This window comes from Hesperophylax consimilis, chromosome 18 (assembly GCF_061612785.1).
Source record: "Hesperophylax consimilis isolate HC1 chromosome 18, BYU_Hcon_1.0, whole genome shotgun sequence".
Classification (NCBI taxonomy): Eukaryota; Metazoa; Arthropoda; class Insecta; order Trichoptera; family Limnephilidae; genus Hesperophylax; species Hesperophylax consimilis.
This window is the reverse complement of record NC_142853.1, coordinates 29,777,469-29,798,345: the sequence shown is the minus strand read 5'-3', so window position 1 is coordinate 29,798,345 and position 20,877 is coordinate 29,777,469. Positions and strand designations below refer to the sequence as shown.

General features: G+C 35.1%; 1 protein-coding gene across 1 annotated transcript; it reads left to right on the top strand.

The window, feature by feature from the left end:
* Nucleotides 1–300: 300 nt before the first annotated feature.
* LOC149415633 (CLIP domain-containing serine protease B4) lies at nucleotides 301–19,807 on the top strand. Its single transcript, XM_089642786.1, has 8 exons — nucleotides 301–687; nucleotides 12,744–12,811; nucleotides 13,655–13,746; nucleotides 16,032–16,285; nucleotides 16,979–17,087; nucleotides 17,260–17,441; nucleotides 17,776–18,059; nucleotides 19,275–19,807. The coding sequence occupies exons 1-8, from the start codon at nucleotides 609–611 to the stop codon at nucleotides 19,386–19,388; spliced, it is 1,182 nt and encodes a 393-aa protein (XP_089498912.1). The 5' UTR covers nucleotides 301–608; the 3' UTR covers nucleotides 19,389–19,807.
* Nucleotides 19,808–20,877: the final 1,070 nt, after the last annotated feature.

The following is a 20,877-nucleotide window of genomic DNA, read 5'->3' as shown; positions in this document are numbered from 1 at the left end:
TCATCGACAAAATAGGCCATTTTACTGCATGCCAATATGAAATCATTGCCAACCCTACAAAAGGCATCCATAAAAGCCGCCGTCCATTTTTTAATCTCTGCCGATTATCCTTACCGGAAGCTCGCAGCCATCATCAAATGCCAGCCAATACCTGTGTACATTATAATATTCACTATCCTCAACACCTGGCCACTCGACCATTCTCACCATTCTCACCATTCACCATCATGATCAATGTTACCACCATTTACCATTCGCTCAGTTGGCGGTGAACAGATCGCACCTCCCGCGGTCCAAACTGGTTTACTATTCATCGCATCTTCGACAACCAAACTTTGATCGAACACGCGAATAGATTCAGCAAATATTCTCAATAAAAAGATTAGATCGCAAAAAATCAGTGAACGATTTGTTACGGCAGAAGAAGCAGTAACCTTTTCAAATGAATAAAATTCAAAATCACGATTGATTTTTGTTTTTGTTTAGAATGTTGTTTGCAGATCTTTGGTTTCTGGTGTGATTTTGTTGGATTTCGGAGTGTATAATATGGTTTGAAGAGGACCATTCTTTTTGATTGTTTGTTTACGGCTATTATTGAAAGGTTAGCGATGGATCTTTTGAAGTTGTGTGGGTTGTTACTTGTGGTTGTTAATCATTGGGGAGATGGTGTGCAACATAGTCAAAGAGGTAAGTTTTAGCAATATATATATATTTTTTCGTTATTGCTTCTTTGTATTTTCTTCAGAAGTTATTTTCCAAATGTGTTGATTGATGCTGATGAATGTTGTAATCAACATAAGTTTGTAATCGAAATATTCTGATATCGATTACTCCCCACCAACCCCATCGACGATGATGGAAATCAACAGTACGATCAACAACGCAACTCGATCATCATCCAAAACAATTAACATTCGTATTTCGTTTTATGCTTAATGCTTTTTTTAGTATTTCTATACATGACCGATCGGTGGCTGAGTTGACATCGCGTTTGAGTCCCACCCAGGGGTAGTGTGTTCAATTTCTCGGCTGGCTAAGTCCTCCATCACAACACAACAACATTTTCCGCTTACTGTGGTGGTAGTTTGATATTTTCAAATATAGTCAGGTTATTCGTAACCCGGGAATGTTTATCTTTCTTTTAAAAATTAATATTCATATTTTTATACATCTAATATACATTTCCCGATGTTTGCTGTTATATCAGCATTATATACTTCTTTCAATATTAGGCATTATCTCGAGTCGATAGTAGTAGTTTTGACTAAAAATGTAGGTTGTTTCAACATGTAATTCCAATGGATATGGCGAATTGAATAGGGAGAGGAGTAAGATAATGGTTGAGCTAAATATTTCCTTCAATAATATTGCTGTTTGTAATATATTATTGCTTTATTAATCAAGCGCACATTTGTTAATTTTCTATGTTCTCGTTGCACCAGCAACTATTTTGTGTCCGAATCCTCTCATGTTTTTTACAAACTACTGAGACAGCATAATGGCCACTATTTTATCACGTACTAATTGATTGCGCGCTTTAGTTGTGTGTAATGATCTCATAAAGAAACCATTTGATCGGAGATTCGATAAGATGTGAATCAGAACTCTGCAAAAAATAAAACGGGATTCATCCATTCTCTTTGAAATAAAGCAACGAGAATAACTTATTATCGCGGAATACATTTTATGGTAAACCTAACTTACATTTGTGGGAGGAACTTACTTATTACTTTTTTATTATGTTTTACTAACATTTTGGATGATGTGTTCGATGAGTAATTCGTATATCGTACATACAAAAATAATATTAAATATATTTATAGTAAATTGTATTCGTTTTTAATATATTTTCGGAGTTTTTCATTAATCTCTTTCAGCCAGATTTTTAATTCTTGATTTGTAATCATACAAATTTTCCATTCGCTTTATATCAGGGGGAAGGATGTTGTGGAGTTTCGTCGCAAAATGAATATAATATCTTTGTCCGAATGTGGTTTTATGACCTGGAATATTTTTTAAGTCATTGTGATTTGACCTTGTTTGATGAATACGCGGTATTGTAGAGGATTCAGTATTTTTAAATAGTTTCAATAGTATATTTTTAGCATATTATATTTGTTGTACATTTGGTACATCAAAACTATTGAAAATTTCAATCGAAGGCGTTCTTATGTGTACTTTTAAGTATGGTATTTATGATTCCTTTTTGAATTGTGTTCAGATTACGTATATACTTAGATACAGCAGATCCCCATCCTATAATTCCATATTCAATACGAGAATGACATAAAGCGTAATAGATTTTTCATTTAATACACAATAATTTTATGCCACAGTATACAAGCATAATCACATACTACCAATAATTTAAACAAAAATAACAATTAACTGTGGCATTTGATCGTAAAATGACGACAGGCAGTGTAAAATTAATTCAAGCTCTAGAAGGATATAAAAATGGAAGATACAAGTACATACAAAATATAATAAACAAATATTAGTAGACTTGGGTTTAATTAATATTGACTGAAACTATATGGTATCCCATATAGCCTTCTTGTACCTACCTTCCATGCAATTAAATAGATCCGCACATCTACATATCTATTACAAACTTTATGTAATTTAGGTATATATAGTGATTGAAATGCTCAGTCCTGGTATTGTTACATTTAGACAGGATTTTGGAACGATCAGCTCTCATAGATATGTGAAATTCAATGAGGTTAATTAAATCAGGGCTGTCTATCTGAGGTAGGATTTTGCCTCTTCCACAAAAAATAATAAGTAGCCATTCTTGATCAACACGATGTCTGTGGAAACTTCCAGATTACAGAAATTTAACGATGGTTTCATGTTGAAGTAGATTATGAACATAATTAACCTAACAATTTTATGTTAAAATTATGTTCTTTCATCATTTTTTGCGTTATTTTTTTATCTAGGTAGGTACATGTAAAAATAGTGTGTATCGATGTTGCTTTTCTTTTTATTCAAATCTACGGTTTTATTCCGAGTTGACAACATTTTGCACACTTGACCTTCAAAACCAGAGGAAGTCTACAAGAGATTCTCAAAAGCCACCCCATCGCCTTTTGATGAAATTCTGTACACTTGACGTTCAAAATAAGAGAAAATTTCTGTTCACATCTGATTTTGAAAAACTCTGCGTAAAGCCCTGGTAATGCCGAGGACTTCAGCTGGTACTTATAAAATTGTTAACCCCAATTCAAGCTTAGTCCTAGTGAGGTTAAAAATTAAAATGTAAACAATAAACTTACCATATGAAGAAACAATAATCTACAATAATTTTAATTCTGCAAATTTTAAATTACTTGGTCAGAATTTTCCGTGAAGAACATAATATGAGAAAAATCGGAAAGTTACCACTATAAAAACAAAAATGAAATAAATTGCACTGTATTTTATTACTTATTTTACACACAAATAAGTGGATTAATTTGACTTAAAAAATAATTATGTTAGAATTAATTACGTACCTAAGTTGTCAGAAATAAAAAAAAACAATTGTTTGAAGTTATAACTAATAAATCTTGGAAGAACAAAAAGTTCAATATTGCAGAGAAGTAGTTTTTATGTTATGTAAAACTTAAGTATAACTGGCCTTTGATTTGTATAATGTACATATTCATCCTGTCTAATAAAAAAATCTATTCACTTGAATCATTTTCTGCTACCTGCAAACATGATTCGCGTTTACGTGTTTGCGAATTTTTGTTATCTATATACATGTTCTTTTGTACGCGAGGAACAGAATAGACGAATGGCTATTTACCGTCATGCAATTTATTGTCGATACATTTGTATTTTGTTCGCACTGTAGCAAAAGTCGTGCTAAGCGGGTATTTAATATTACACAGGTGATCAGCTCAGCTTCATTAAAGCTGGACTTGCTAAGTATTATAGAGAGCCCGTAGATACCATAACAGTTCTGCCAACCTTAACCTCGGTAGTTCTGCAAATCATAAATGTAGTCTTGAGATTAACGACTAGCCATCTCTGATCTGCAGCTGAGACATTAAAAAAAAAAACTTAAAGAGATATGCGAAATCAGGCAGCCTCTGATAGTTTGAAAAATCTTTCTCTCAGAAGTTTCTTTTCTTTGGGCTTTTCAATGAAATGTGCTTTACAAAATTTTCCGAATTAGATCGAGTGGTTTTGGAAATTCGTTATTCCGCTGACGAGTGACTCTACGGCTGTTGTTTGCTTTTAAACAAATCTACCTCAACCTGGGCATCGTCTTAACTTGACAATACTAGCCACAAACATCTTTAAACGACAGATCTGACTGGGGCGTCCACACGTTGTAAAAGTATTCTCATCTAGAGTGCGGAGATGTGATTTGTTCGTCGTTGGAAAAAAAAATAATTGTTCTTCTCACTTCGTATCAAATACTGTCAACGAGTATGAGTACAAATTGGAGGGATTTTTTCATTGAAAGTTAAAAAATATGAATATTTTTTTCTTGTAAAAGTGGTACAAAAGTGATGTGACAGTTTTCTTGAGTACCACAGACTGTGCCAACCAGTAATTACAACATATTTCAATAAATATTAGCTATTTCCCAGTTTCCAACGTTTCAGATAACACCTTAGGCCAGGATAACTCGAAAAACCAACTTATTTATAGGTTAATCGCTACATTGGCCACCAATGGTCAGTTATTTCCCTACCTGCTCACCGGACGCATAAAAACCGCCAGATATAGTACCTACCTACTGCTAGTAACTAGCATTTATCGTCAGTCATTCGATAGTCCGTATTTATGTATTATCATGAACTTCAATTATTACCTACTATCGTTGATGGAATCTTAATGGTTTTATTCAAACAAATTTATGAAGTTGATAGCATGAATCCCAGCTATTTCAGGCCAGTGAGCACAACTATGTGCATGAGTTAAATGATGTTAAAAGTACTATTGAGATAAACAAGTTTCAAACAACTTCAAAATAAAGCTAAGTAAACATGAACGTGGAAATTATAAAAACTTACGAAGACAGGATAATTACAAAAATACAATGAAGATAATAAACAACATCAAAATTTACTAAGTAAACATGAAGATGATGAAAAAAACATGAAGACAGCATAAGTTTTATACACCAACACAACATTCCGCCTGTCTCGGAACATGAATACCTGGGGAGGATGACTGGGAATGAAAATAACTTCTATTACACATTATACTATGTACTTTATGTAAAATGATAAATTTATCTGATGTTGTCATTAATAAAAATGCATTTTTTTAAGTAAAAATGTTCCATGATAGTATAATAGCATCGGGGTTGAAGACGAAATTATGGCCCATAATGTATTGCTTTAAGGTTAAAGAATATATCATTTTTAAATATTTAGGCATTTTTCTTTAAAATGCATTGAGTTATATATAAATAGAGTCTACATTCCTTGCAATAATCAGTGTGAAATATTGTTCCCGTGCGGAATGTAGGAAGGGGGGTGTGGCGGCTGTCGATGTCACCCGAATCCTTCCGACCGCGAATGAACTCAACGAACGAGTCGAAGGTGACCGGCGGCCACGCACCTTCTATCCATATCCTATATTCCTCTTTCTCTCATCTTTATCTATTAATTACTTTTAAGACTTGTTATATTTTTTCTTACAAACAAAAAATATATGTAAATATTAATTTAAAGACGCACATCAGCCACAGTAATACAAATACCGTAGAAAGATTTATTTGTCTCTTACTAGATGATCTTAGTCAATACGTCAATGGAACCTACACTTGACCTATTATAATTTCTAAATACGTCTATCGGAAGGAATATTGATATAAGAAATGCATATTTGTATGCAAAGCTACATAAAAATCACACCCTATGGTTTTTTCTGGGGTCAATAAATTCTGAAGCTTGGGATATATTTTGTTTAAATTCACTCATAAAACAACAATTTATTAATTACCATCATAATACAATATTGACATGGCTCGTTGCTTTGACATTTTTGGACAATTTAACTAAATAAAATCTCTAAAACTCCGTTGATTTAACGCCATGGCGTTTAATTGTTTGAGTGAAACATTACAATACAGGAACCTGAACGATAAAAAGTTAGTCAAATGTATCCGAAACAATGGAAATTATAAAAGCAGGCATAACGTAATCTAAAACTCACATTAACTGCGGGAGCACATTGGAAACAACCTGCATACAAATAGGATATTGAACTGCAAAATGTGCAAAAAAGTTCATCTGAAAATTTACTACCGACTGAAAGTCGGTTTATAATAAACTAAAAAAAGCCTGCATATCAAAATGTGTAAATTAAAAAATATACAATATATATGATTAAGTAATTCAATGGAAATTATTAAGGCACTAACATTATTTATTTATTTATTCATTTATTTATTTAACGCCTATTAAGGCTTTTACATATAAAGTAAAGTAATAATATAAAGTCAAAATATCAATGAACTTGATCTACACACACTACACAGCATGCAGGCACAAAACATAAAAAATCCAAAATATTTTTTTCTGTTTCAGTTGACAAAATTATTATGTGTTAGTCAAATTAAATACCTTTATTTTAATAAATATATCAACAAAATCGGAGTATTTGTTTCCTAGCTGTTGAATCCGTCGCATAGGAGTGTGATATTGGGACGTTGATGTAGAATTGCTACCATAATATGGTAGGTACTGTCTTGTAACCGACCTGCTTGGAGTATGAAAAGAGATTACATATAATAAATCAGGGGTATCAAACATTGAATTAATGATTTTATACAAACAGGTTAAATCGGAAATAATTCTACGATCAGATAATTTTATTAAATTTAATGAACAAAGTACGTTATCGTAATTTGGTTTTCTCTAGGAATGCCCATTTTAAAATTTACGTATCTTAAAAATTTATTTTGGATTCTTTCAATCCCATGTGAATGATCCTCATAATTTGGGGACCAAACCGTGGAATTGTATTCTACATGACTCCTTACTAGTGACATATATAATGTTTTTACAGTATTGACATTATTGAAATCACTAGATACCCTTAAAATAAATCCCAACATTTTCAAAGCTTTATTGGTTATTATTTCAATATGCTTGATAAAGTTAAGTTTCGTGTCAAACCAAATACCTAAGTCATTAATTTCCGAAACAGATACTAACGACATATTGTTAATGGAATAATCAAAAAATATTGGATTCTTTATTCGATTAAACCTCATAATTTGACATTTGCTTATGTTAAGTTGCAAGCGTTTACCACGACACCATATAATAAATCTTGAGAAGTTATTTGACAATATATGGCAATCGTTAATGTTTCTGATTATGTTACGAAATTTATTTATTAAGAATAACGAACGTCGATTCTGAAAATCTAAATTTATATCATAAATGGTTATTCGTACAATCGATATTAAAATGAAATAAATGGCCAGCACATCTAAACGCTAAGGACGTCATAGTTACCGCCCGTAACTTTATTGGAAAGGGAGATTAACGTTATGTGACGTCATACGATGCTAAATTATTTGGCACCACTAAGCACATCAAATTGAGCCCTTAACTCAAGCAATCAGTTAAAAAAATGTGTACTATCTATTTTGGGAAAGTGTCACGTTCCATAAATAAATGTGGATTACATTTGGTGCACATGATTTTGTGTCGGGTGGTTGTGTGTTCGATTCCCACCGTGTCGCACTAATATATTTTATAATTTTATTGTACATTTTCTAAAAGATTAAGTCAGTCTTGGACATAGAGTTACAATAAGAGGCGGTACTGCATATCTAGTCGAAACTTGACCAGTTTCGGTAGTTTTAATTAGAGCGCCGGGAGAGTTGGAGGTCAGTTGGAGGTAAAAAAGCGGAACCTATTTTTTCGCCTCACGTCTCATCTATGACTTCAATGGTGTTTGGAGTTGTTACTTCTACGTACCTGAAGGTAAAAAATACGCACGATCCGAAGAGGGTAACTTTGTAACAGATATGGTCACCAAACACGGCCAAAGCCATTTCAAGCTACTTTGGGCTAATTGTTTCTAAGGCTTATGGAATTTACAAAAAATGTATTTGTAGCTATCGTACGAATAGTTTTTTGTCACTTTAATGACCTAGGTTAGAAAAATCGTGTTGTGATGGAAGCTATTATAAAAAAATAAACAATTTTTCCCAATAATGTTATAAAATTCTGCGGAACACTAATTTTTGAATTTATTTTGGCAATTCCAAGGTTTTTTAGAACAATTAATAGACAAACAATGCTTGTGAAATTAGCACAATCTGCGAACTTTCATCGGCCGTTCCTGGGCGTGTTTTAGAAATAAAATTAAAACAATTGTTGTTAAAAAAATACCTACACGATTAGCAGGACGATGACCTCCTTTCCGCTCTCAAAACGGGCAAAATGATGAAATTGAACACATTTAGGCAAATTGTGCTTTGGGTTAACCCAGCCATAGTTAGGCAGTAGAAATTTTTGCATGGTCCACTTAAAAGGCGAATAAACTGTGATGTATGAATGGCATATGCAGATTTAATGACTGCTTGTAAAGAGGCCAATAGAGGAACTAACCAACGAACTAACAATAAGTAAGATGTTTTATAGCGACGCCTACCGATCCACAAATAGCTTTGTACATCTGTAGGTTATTATTTGAATTATTGAAGACAATACCTATTAGCGATTCTCAAAAGAAAATTTGATGGGCTGCTTTAACTGCTCTAACCACAGCGGTTAAGCAGGCTAAGGTCCTGTGTTCAAGTTCCATATTATGCACCCGTATTTTTTCTGTTTCGAATTTTGGTTTGAAAATCGCTAATATTGTCTTCGAAAATTAAAATATTATAATTTTAGGTTTTACTCAGTAAGTTTTTCCAAAAAAATGTTATTATTGGTGAAGGAAATTATTTTGCTAAACCATTAAAAATAATGTTAAAATACTCTGTAAGGAATGACATAAAAATCTTTTAAATCCTCTTTCTACCATAATTTTAAGCAATATATTTTGCATGTGCAGTGATTTTGGATTTGGATTTAGGACTTGACTAAATGACTAGCCTGGGCAGATGATTGAACCAACGGCGCAACGCTTTGAACCGCACAATATCGCCTTTGGGAGTGCTGTGTTGAGGGTTTTTTTAAGAAAGAAAAGGGAGGAAGTTCCGGGAAGAAATAGGGTATGATGGGAGGTAGGAAGTGTTGAAGATCATCCCTCCCACTGCAGTCCAAGTCGTTGGGTCTAGAGGTCAAAGGGTCTCCCTCAACGTCCTCTCCAATCGATTCGGCCCGATTGCACAGGGTGGGTCCTGTGCAGACGCAATTGGAGCAGTTCGCTCCGGGCGGACTTTCCAAGGCGGCCAAGGAGCCAAGGCACTGATAATAACAACACAGCGTCCTTGAAGTTTTTACTAGCGCCAGACGCAGTTTCGCTCACAGCCGGCTCTGAGTGGACACCACAAACCTTATGAACCACGGGCAGAGAGCATAAGGTTCAATCTTGTAACCCTTACTCTGATTGTGACAATGTATAATTACAACCAATTCAATCTCATTAAATACAATAATCGATGATCACGCTACGTTGGTTTTAGTAACGGAATCCCACGAGATCTATTATTATAATTGAGTTATCATAAATCTAGAATCCAGATTGCTACATATTCCCAGTTGTTGGAATATAAAACCTTTGTTCTCCTTTGACCTCGCATGCAATAGAAGTGCAATACGGAATCAGTCTAGTTCCATGATATGTTTGATGAACGGTTTTTCCGATTTAGAGTTCCAATCACGGACGTTTTTATCTTTTAATTTAGATGGAATTACCAACTAATGTAATTTTACGAGTATTGAAGGTAGATAATCTATATTACCAGTCATTATACTGATTCAATAGCTACAAACAGTTTTTTCATGCATTAAAAATGTTGTAGGTAACCTCTGTGTTATATTGTTTAGTAATAAAAATTGTTGAAATGAAAACGACTCATGGAAATAATTTCTCCAATGGATGTTTATAGAGAGGGGATATAAAACGACAACTCAGGGAGCAGTGAGTGGTATATCTATGTCAGGGAGTTTCTTAACGTTCTCGGTATCCGGAGCGCAGAAATCGGCAGAGTAAAATATCACGAAATACAATTGAATGAAATCAAATTAGAAAATAAAGAACAAAATAAAAACGGCTTTTTTGTATTTCTACAATGTAGATGCACTTAGTATCGCCCAGGTAAAATACCACAAATCAGAAACGAAACGTTGCTTGAAATAGCTTCAGCTGTGTTTCACAACGGCAACCAGAGAACACAATGACAATTCAGCAATCCTTTTAAAAGTGATAAGGGGCCGTTCAAGTATTACGTAAGCAGATTTATTACAATTATTTACCCCCTCTTCCCCCTTGTCACCAAAGGTAAGCAAAGCTCTTACCCCCCCCCCCCTCCCATGCTTACGTAAAAATTGGTACCTATATGCATTTTTCTGTAGCTGTATTCTGTTTTTTTATTGATTCATAAGCGAAAGAGGATCAACGGTAACACAAATATTAACTTGATTTGATTTGCTTGCAACACGTCAAATCGTCAATCGTACTGAAACGAAACAATAGATTGACGGAAGAAATTTTGACGAGTAGGGCGCGGTAATTCCCCCATTCGCTTCTAAGCGAGTACCTAAACGTATTAATTATTTGTGGGAATCCCCGAATATGGATTCGGTTTTCAAACATAGACAATGTGTGGGTTGCCAATGTGTGAAAAAAAATAACTACTGCTGAGCAGTGCTAACGTAATCACTATCTTGCAACCCTTTCATCTGGAGTACCCCAAGGGTCCGTTCTGGGCCCACTACTCTTCATCCTCTTCACAAATGATGTCGCTAAAATAATCGAATAATTTGGCCTTCTATCTCACTGCTACGCTGATGACCAGCAAGTTTATTTTTACTGCTTACCAGAAGAAATACACAATCTAAAAATTCGTATAACTGAGTGTATAGAAGCGATTACTCGCTGGATGACCTCAAATAGATTGAAACTGAATCCCACAAAGACTGAGTTTCTGTGGACTGCTACAAGCAGACGTCAGCATAACATTGAAAACTCCCCAATAACCATTTCAGGAAGTGACATCACTCCAAAAACGTGCATCAAATTACTGGGTGTCAAATCTGGACGCTAATTTTTCCCTTAAAACTCAGGTGAACAGAACTGTAAGCACGGGGTTCTTTCAATTAAGGCAAATTAAAGCAGTGCGGAGAAACCTGCCAACAGAGGCAACTAAATTGTTAGTCAATTCCTATGTCGTTTCACGTCTAGATTATTGCAACGGAATTATATGCAAGTCTCCCCAAATGTCAAATCAACAAATTACAATCCGTTTTCAACGCCGCGGCAAGGCTTATCACCGGAGTATCTAAATACTCCCACATTTCAGAGCATCTCAAAAATCTGCACTGGCTCAAATGTCCTGAAAGAATCCAGTTCAAGGTATGCTGGATGGTATTTAAGTCACTTAACGGAATGGCTCCGGCTTACTTATCAGAATTGTGTATTCCAGAAGATTCCGATTCCCGACAGTCAACCCTTAGTTCAGCAACGTCATCAGCTATCGGAAGGTTGAAGGAACCAAAGCGCACACCAGATACTAAGTTCGGTGAGCGTGCTTTCGCCGTGTCAGGACCTAAAGCCTGGAATGGACTGCCGCATGATTTGAGAATGATCGCAGACTCGACAGAATTTAGGTCTAAACTTAAAACGCACCTTTTCAGACAGTCGTATCCATAATTTCAGAAACCTCCACTTTCACAGTCGACGGCAATTTAAATTAACAAAATTTAAAAAAAAAAAAAAAAATACAAAAAAAAAAAAAAAAAAAAAAATAATAATAATTAAAAATATATAAATAAAAATGATAACAACTAACAATTTGTAGGCTTTTTAAGACAGTTAAATTAAAATAAAAACTATAGCAGACTTAAGGTCATGCGATGACCAGTGTTTTTGATATAGTGTCCTCTGCGTGCAGTTTTATCTTTTACAAGCATAAACTTTTTAATATAAGTGTGTTTGTCGGAAGTGACTTGCCAGGTAAGTATGTTTTGGTATCTTTTCTAAATAACAAATGTAGATCCTAGGAAATAAATTGTACAGCGCCCTTGAGGTGATTTTTCACAAAAACGGCGCTCTACAAATTATCCAATTATTATTATTATTATTATCTCGACCCCCCACCCCCCCATTTCATCAAAAATAAGCAAAGCAAAGACCCCCCTGCCCCCCTATAGTGCTTACATAATACTTGAACTGCCCCTAACACAAAAGAAGAAAAGTTATAATACAAAAACTAGGTTAAATTGGTTAGGTTTATAGGTTAGTTATCATCAGAGATGTGCAAAGTGGGTACCCAAAACCATTTGAAATGCAAAATGGAAATGGGTCAAAACTTTTCCATTTGAAAATGCAAAATGCAAAATGGTTTTTAGAAAAGCATTTAAAATGCAAAATGGAAAATACCCATTTTGCATTTCCATTTGAAATGGATTTATTTGAAATAAAGCACATCTCTGGTTATCATGACTATTTCACATTATAAAGGTTTGTTGAATTATCATTTCGTTGAGTTATCATGGAACCCTTCACAACATACCCCAACCGGGATGCCATAGTCCCACTAGCTGTGGACAATTGGAACGATAAAACGAAGAAGAAAAATAATAAGTTTTTTGTTTGTTTCGTTTCAGGGGCTCTGATAATGATAGAAGAACGAGATGTGGAACCAGCCGTAGAAAGCCGGCAGTCCTTTGGAGATGTAAGAATTTTACTTTGCTTATACAAACTGCACAACATGTGCCATTAACATAAATATAACGTTTAAAAGTAATAAAGTATAAAATACAGAAGTACAAAAAGTAATGAAAAATATATTATTAATTTAATTAAATAAACCTTTTCCGATTTTATGTCCGGGTTAAATTTTCCCCATAGGAAAAACTAAACCCTTCCACACACTTTTCCACAAATGATCGTCTAGTCAATCAACATTATGCAAGTGCATTATATAAGCAAAATAAATACAAAACAACACAAGAACAACACGTCAACTCACCAGAGATCAAATGGGAAAATAATTCACCGACTTCAGATATTTTCATATCAGAGCGTTCGGCTCGGTAGAACTCCTAACAGGGCCTATAAATCCTACTGATACCTCAGCATAAATATTTAAAAAATCTTTCGTTATCCTACATGTATAAAAAATGACCGACTTTTGCATCTTTATATCTAAATTTATATTATAAAATAATAATATAATTATAATAAAAATATAATGTGACAATAATAATCCCAAATGGAATTTTTTGCCAATGATACCAAACTGTACAAACCCGTATCTATCCTAAATGATTATCAAATTACAGGATGACAATAGCGTAGTTATCTATTGTTAGAATAACAAGTTATTTTTAAATGTTTAAATGTCACCACGTCAAAAATTGTATGTGTAATGAATGTAGTTATTGGATTTGCAATGACTTGTTCACAACTGTACAATGTAGAGTAGATACATATTAAAATACATTGGGCTGGATCTCTACCGAAGGTGGAGTAAGGAATGTCGATTACAATAATTAAAAACAGTATTCTTTTCCAGAATATGTGTGATTCACAGTACGTGTGTATGCCGATTTCATCCTGTCCTCTTTTAGAGGACCTGCTCGACAAGTCCTGCTTGGCTTCTGACAGGTACGTACCTTTCTAGTGGGGGGTGTTCTTCGTTACATGTCATTTATAGTACCTACATAATACGAGTGGTTACAGATCGACATACTGACCTTAGGTGACGTCACTAGCGTCGTTAGTTTTAATATTAATATCAATTAATTCTTGGTTTCCGATTTTTATCGGCTACACCAAAACTTAAAGCAGAAAACCACAAAGAGAATTAATGCTTAAAATACAATATCACTTCTACATACATAAACACACACTTCATCACAATTAACATACATAATAGTACCTACACATCCTGATGTTGGACACCGTAAAATTGTCCGAAACGTTGGCTAAAAAAGTAAGAAGCGCAAACACGGCATAACAACTCAAACATTAATGACATTAAAATATTTATTTAATGATAATTTTGTCAGGTTAGACGGGCAAAATTTACTATAAATAACTAGCATAGATCATAGAGGTGCTATTGCGTAATAATGTAAGAAATGTGTTCCACTATTGCAACTGCGTGAGAACCGGATTAGGTAATTTCCGATCCTTCGAACTAATTTTTTCGCTCCGTGGGACAATCTCGACAAATCTGTTCCAATTTAAATGAGAAATAAAATAATTTTCTGTTAAAAACACTATAGGTAGGTATACTTTATCACTTGTGTGAATTCCACAAACAAAAAATTCCAATTTTGAAAATGAAATTTTAATTCAAAGTAAAAGTTCTAGAGTTCATTGAACCGGAGTTACAGGTAGACAAATGGAATCACAACCGAAAGTAGTACTTTTAGCAACCTGTTCAAGGTCTGTAAATAAGTAAGTAAGCCAATCATTTTTAAGATCATTGTTTCATCCAAGCCATGATAACTAGCAAGCTTCCATTGATTTGATTTTACATGCAATACACCATTTCTTGCACATTCTGTGTGAATTGTTTTGTTTCATCTCATTATTTATTAATTAATATAGAAAACATCTTTCATCACATTGGTCGCCTCGCATTGTTCATTGTTGCGTTTTCGTTATAATATTAAGCAAACAACAAACTGTCAATCTTAATTTTGGAGTACCAACTCATAAATTTACTAATTGTTGACATCTCTTACACTGAATTAACAGGGCTGCCACATTTGCTTAAGAAAGGGGGATGTAAAAAGATATGAAATTAAATGTGACTGTCTCAAATTAAAATATTCAAACATTTTTATATATGGGTTTGGTGTTCATAGACAAACGCATAAAATGACGAGTGGACATAATATGCCATTTTTATGGAACACTGCACAAAATTCCTAACTGCCCGAAGCTGTTCAGTTTCATGTTTCATGGTATCCTCATAGTCATAGAATAAAGAAGAATACCAAATACGCCAATAAATATAGAAATATAGATTTAAATGGAAACTAATGTCTCCACTGACTTAATACCTTTTGGTTCTAGCCCATTTAGCACAAATGCTCTGTCTCTCTTACACTTGCCTGATACTCAAAATTCACTTGTTTTATGCAACTAAGCAGGGGCGATCGTGACTTTTCAGAGAGCTAGAGTGGTAAGACTAAAAAATTAGGCCTGGCTAAAAATTTTTCTTTTAATATCAATTTTTTTGTACGAAGATTTTCAGGATTTTTAGGGCAGCATTCCAGCTGACTAAAAATTCTGTATACAAATAATTGAAATTTTGAAAAAATATATATTGTCAGCTACAGCATCTAGAAAGTCGAATTTTTACGAATCTTACCACTCTTTCACTGAAAAGTCACGAGCCGCCCCTGCTTAGTTGCATCAACCAGGTAAATAGTCAATATGTGTAAGTAACTGTATGTTTTCACAATAAAATTTATAGATTTAAACAATAATATTTTGCATGTCAGTTCTGCAAGTCTAATATACTCGAACCTATGAAATTAAAGCAAATAACGGTAAATTTGGATCATGAAACACGCCCACATGGCATATCTCATGATCTTCTTTATTCTTTTGGCATTCCTAATATAGAAGAGATGGGAAAGTGGACATTAGGGAAGCACTTGTCTAATCAAAACGTGTCACCAAATATTGTCATTTCAGGAAACGTTTCGATTCTGATTTGTGGTCTTTCACCAGGGATATACTAATCGTAACTACGAAACGGTTTACTATTTTTGGAACCCATCTTTAGTTGGATTTTTCTCTGCAAATCTGACACCATAAACAGAATCGAACACAAACATCAAACATTATGCATAATCAATAATAATCCCACTGCATCTGCGCCCCCATACCATCTGCACGGTTAACACGCATCATCATTCTTATTCACCCAGGTACTTCCGCAGGCTGACCGCCCTGACGTGCGGCTGGAGGGACGGCGAGTCGCTAGTCTGCTGCCCCCCTGGCGGCTCGAGCGCCCCCCTCGGACAGGGGGGCCCTCCCCCCGGGGTGCAGGGGGATGATGGATCGGGGGGGAGTGCTGCGCAGACCAACCAGGCACAGACGACATGCGGTGTCCCCATGGTGCAGGCCAGGAACTATAACGGACTGGGGTCGCACCCCTGGGTGGTACGGGTCGGGTTTATGAGTGAGTCAACTTCAGGTTATAATCAAAATACTTATTAAGGTAAATATGGAGAATAGGCCGTGCGTGTGGTAAAACTAAACATGACAGTGTTAATGGTCTCCCACATTAATGGAGATCTGCAAAGAATGCAAGGCTGATATAAGCAAAGTAATGAGTAAGATGCTTAGATGGTTTGGCCATGTATAGCGGATGAACGAAGAAAAGATCGTCAGGAGAATATGTGATGTGAATGTGTATGGTAGAAGAAGTCAGGGTCGCCCGAGGAAGACATGGTACCATTAAGTGAACCAAACACTTGAGTTAGGTCATGTCAAGAGTATTTTTCTGCAACACCGTTTTAATGAAAAAAGATCTCAAGGGTGATGTATTAGGGCTGTTAGGTATTAGGTACTATCAGCGCCTTGGTAATTCGGCACCTGGAGAGGACTGTTCCAATTGCGCCCGCATAAGGCCGGCCCTGTATGAATATGACTGCAGCTAGGAGTGTGCACCAAGAACGAATTGTTTGGCGCTGTGTCCACTCTGCCTACACTTTGTGATGGTTGGTTAGTTATAACAACTTTTCACTTTGACTTTTAACTATTAACTTACACAGCTAAGATTTATTACTAGTGACTTACCTCTGAGGTATGTAAGACTTATAATAAGGATTGATAATTAGAGCATTCTAACTTATATATGAAACATTTACAGACAGACAAACAGGACAACTGAGATTCCCCTGCGCTGGATCCATTATCTCTGCTAGAGTGGTCCTTACAGCAGCCCACTGTGCTTTAGCCAAAGCTGAAGAGTATAAACTGTAAGCACTTTCAACATTTCCCTTGTTAAATGCCTCAACACTAATAAGAAATAGAAAGAGAGAACACCAAGCTATCTCTTAGCATTTAAAAGGAGACATAGTGACTTACCACCACGAACACGGTTAGACCGTAGCCATATATATTATAGATATTGACAATGTTTTTTTGTAGATCCTCAGTGACAGTGGGTGAATTCGACACCACCACAGATCCTGACTGTGGGGATATGTTCTGCGCTATCCCCGTACAGTCACTGGGCATCTCCCACGTAATAGTCCACCCGGGATACGACAGGAAGATCTACAGACACGATGTGGCACTCATTGTACTGAAGGAGGATATGAAATACACAAGTAAGTGAATAACAATCATTGGTTATTATTATAGATTCTGTTTTATTTCTTATTTTTTGGCTATTCCCAAGTTAATGTCTTCATTTTTTGTGCCGGATTTAGTATATTTTTTAAAATTATACTTCTATGTATTATGTTTTGGTAATTGTGACACAAAAACGTTTAGATGAAAATCAATAATATAATTAATTATAATATAATCATAATCCCACTAATAAAAATAAACGCATTAATCTTTATTTTATGGAAACAATATCAAACACCACCTACGCAATTATAATTTTTTTTAAAAGCAACCAGGTGTGTGGTTTAACAATAATTGTTTTTGTAACAGTGACGAGTCTTCCTATTTGTCTATCTGGCGCACCGCTCCCCCCGACACCTCTGCGTGCCGTGGTCCTTGGCTGGGGCAAGCTGAGCGGCCAGCAGACCCCCTCGAGCGCGCGTCACACGCTCTCCGTACCGCTGGTGCCGCTGGAGGAGTGCCGCCGAGTGTACGAGCGTGCCGCTCCGCTCTCCCAGGCCCAATTGTGCGCCGGCGGGGAGAAGGACAGGGACGCTTGCTCCGGCTTCGGGGGGGCGCCGCTCGTGGTCATGATTGACGGCAGATATACTCAGGTTTGTTGACTTCATACAATATTAAGTCTCTTTATAAATATTTTGAATCTGTATGCAATTACCCCTGCTTAACAGCAGGGTACTCACCTAGAGTGTAGCATGTAATGTATCTGATACTGTATCAATCCGAAAGTGGGTACGGCTCGTCCACGGTAACCGCGTATCCAGCTACGACCTCCCGGATCCACCTTTTGATCCACCAACCGCCGTCGGCGGGTCATTGCGAGCACACTGCGCTCCACGCGCGAGCGGCTCGCAGTAGACTCGTGCCTATGTACTCACTTGATACAGTATCAGATACGTTACAGGTTACACGGTTAGGTGAGTACCCTGCTTTACATATCTCACAAGTCAAGTATAGATGAGTCATAATAGAATTTCATTGAAGCAAAGGACACACCGACTCTGAGCAAAGACGCAATGCGGGCTTGCTGAGTCTGTTTCACAGTTATTTCAATAGGGGCTTGCTCGAACGAGCTAGCAGCAATGATACCCATGCACCGATGCACGTATGTGCACAGCAGAACACCCGTTTAGAGTTGATGTTTGCTTTATGAGAACGGGTTGTTTCTTCGACTCGTTTCGTATGTGGAACGAGCTAAAGGGAATGGTTTTTATTCCATCATATAATCCAGGCCTCTCCAAAATCTGTAATATTAATAAATCCCTTCCTACAGCCCCTACCTTAACCCACTATATTGCTGCCCAACTGGGTGACGATATAGTTTCCCTGTCTTTACACTGTACATACAGGGGTGCTTTTGTGAGGTAATAAAAAATAGTTAGTAATGATTGTTAAATCTCAAATGACCTGCCAACTTTTGTGTTTCCTCCGGACAATATGAGTTTCTTCAAGATCGAGATTCACTCCATAACTTTCTTCAAAAGACCCCCCGCAACACGTTCCTTTAAATGGGAAAACTTAATTCGTAGAATGCGTAATGACCATTTGTCAAATTTCAAAAAACCTATTTTATTTATGTTCAGACACCATATTTTCTGTATTTATTTTCGGTCATTGGCACCATGGACATTTTAATAATTTGTGTTTAAAACCATTTGTGGATTTTTTAATGAATTTACGAATTTTACTATTCAAAGCGAACCAAATGGTATTACAATGTTATATTCTATTGTCTAAATTAAGCTGAAAGTAAGAAAGAAAGTAGTAAGCAGTTAAATATTGTTAATTATTTTATCTGTATTGATTTTCAGATTGGAATAGTGTCATTTGGCTCGGAGAAATGTGGAAGTGCGGGAGTCCCCAGTGTCTATACAAACGTGTACAGTTACGCTAAGTGGATTAGAGACAATTCTCCTGCATCGTGATCTTCAAATCTAATCTAAGATAGGTTAGAACGATTTCATTAAAATAAGTGTATTATTTCAGTGTGATTGTGTGGTGTACACGTACGTAAATCAAACTCCCCTATTTGAAAACAAATAAAAAAAAAGACATGAAAAAACTTAACCCCTCAAGCGTTTTAGGATCATATATGACCGGGCGTCCACAATTTATAAAAGTATTTTTATCTTTTTTTCTATCAAGCGGAAATACTTAATTTTTTTAACATTAGAAATAGAAATAATAATTCTTTCCAGTTTTCCACAAAATACTTTTACTGGAATCCATTAATAAAATCCTAAAAATAGCTAAAATAAATAATTGATATTTCGTACTGTTATCGTAACATGAACGAGATAAAAGTGAAGTTATAGTTTTCTTACAAATTCCCCAAACAAAACGAAAAACGAAATATCAAGTTCTTTCGATTTTTCAATGATTGAAGTAAAAATGTGGTTAGCGTTTTTCACAACATTTTTCACATTTGATATTAAAATTATTTTATTTGCAAGTAGCAATTTTTATTTTAAATGCATACACCGGAAAGATAATTTTATCTACTTTCTAAAACAGTATTTGTTTTTACGGAAAATTAAAAAATAAGTTGTGTATAGCGCATATGAAATTCACAGAAAACATTGCAAACTGAACAAAAGTGATGAAAGTACTGAAGTTGACTATAGTAAAGTAGGTAACATATTTATGTAGTTCGTAATACAGATTAAGCCCGCGGTCACACGGGTCAGTAAGCAAACGACATAAATCAAATGCACAGAAAAGTTCCACACGCTGTGCCGAATGCGCTGCAGTCCTTGGCGAATTAAATTTTTAGAGCAATCGGTTTATGTCGATTGCTTACCGACCCATGGGACGATGGGCAAATATGTATCTTTTTTACACTCTTGGTGTAGTGGTGCAAAATTTTCGTCATGCACCATCTGATTCTATTTTGGTCGTAAATTGTTTTTGCAAAATGATTTTTTTGTAAATTGTATTGTCTTACCAGATAATGTATTTATAAAAAAGTATATAATCTACCATATAGTTATATTCAAATAAATGATTTTTAAACTATATCAGGATACGCTGACGATCAAGAGGTTAAATAAGGTATTTTAATATGCCTACAGTATGTCGTACAAATATTATTTATAGATATTGTATAAAGTACTACCATTCTAGGACTAAGCACTTATAATCTAAATGATAAAGGTTTACAAAGTAAACTATTTTAGTAAGCAATATTACGTATAAATATATTATGTATAAGGGTTTAGAAATAAGAATGAGGTGACAACAACAATGTAAAAGATAGTACTTAAGTACTTTTAGTTATGTAAGTCATAAGTTGTAAGTCACTAACTAACTAAGATAATAATACACTTACTATTATTATTATTACAACTAATTATTAATTAAGTTAATTATTTAAGTTTGGATTTAATCTTATAGTTTCTCTTGACTATTTAGTTA

What these genes read in the sequence shown, in the direction of transcription:
- LOC149415633 (XM_089642786.1), top strand. Translation starts at nt 609, where the DNA reads ATGGATCTTTTGAAGTTGTGTGGGTTGTTACTTGTGGTTGTTAATCAT. An exon ending in GGTACGGGTCGGGTTTATGA is followed by an intron (nt 16,286 to 16,978) that starts GTGAGTCAACTT and finishes AAACATTTACAG; the next exon opens with ACAGACAAACAGGACAACTG. An exon ending in GGAGGATATGAAATACACAA is followed by an intron (nt 17,442 to 17,775) that starts GTAAGTGAATAA and finishes TTTTTGTAACAG; the next exon opens with TGACGAGTCTTCCTATTTGT.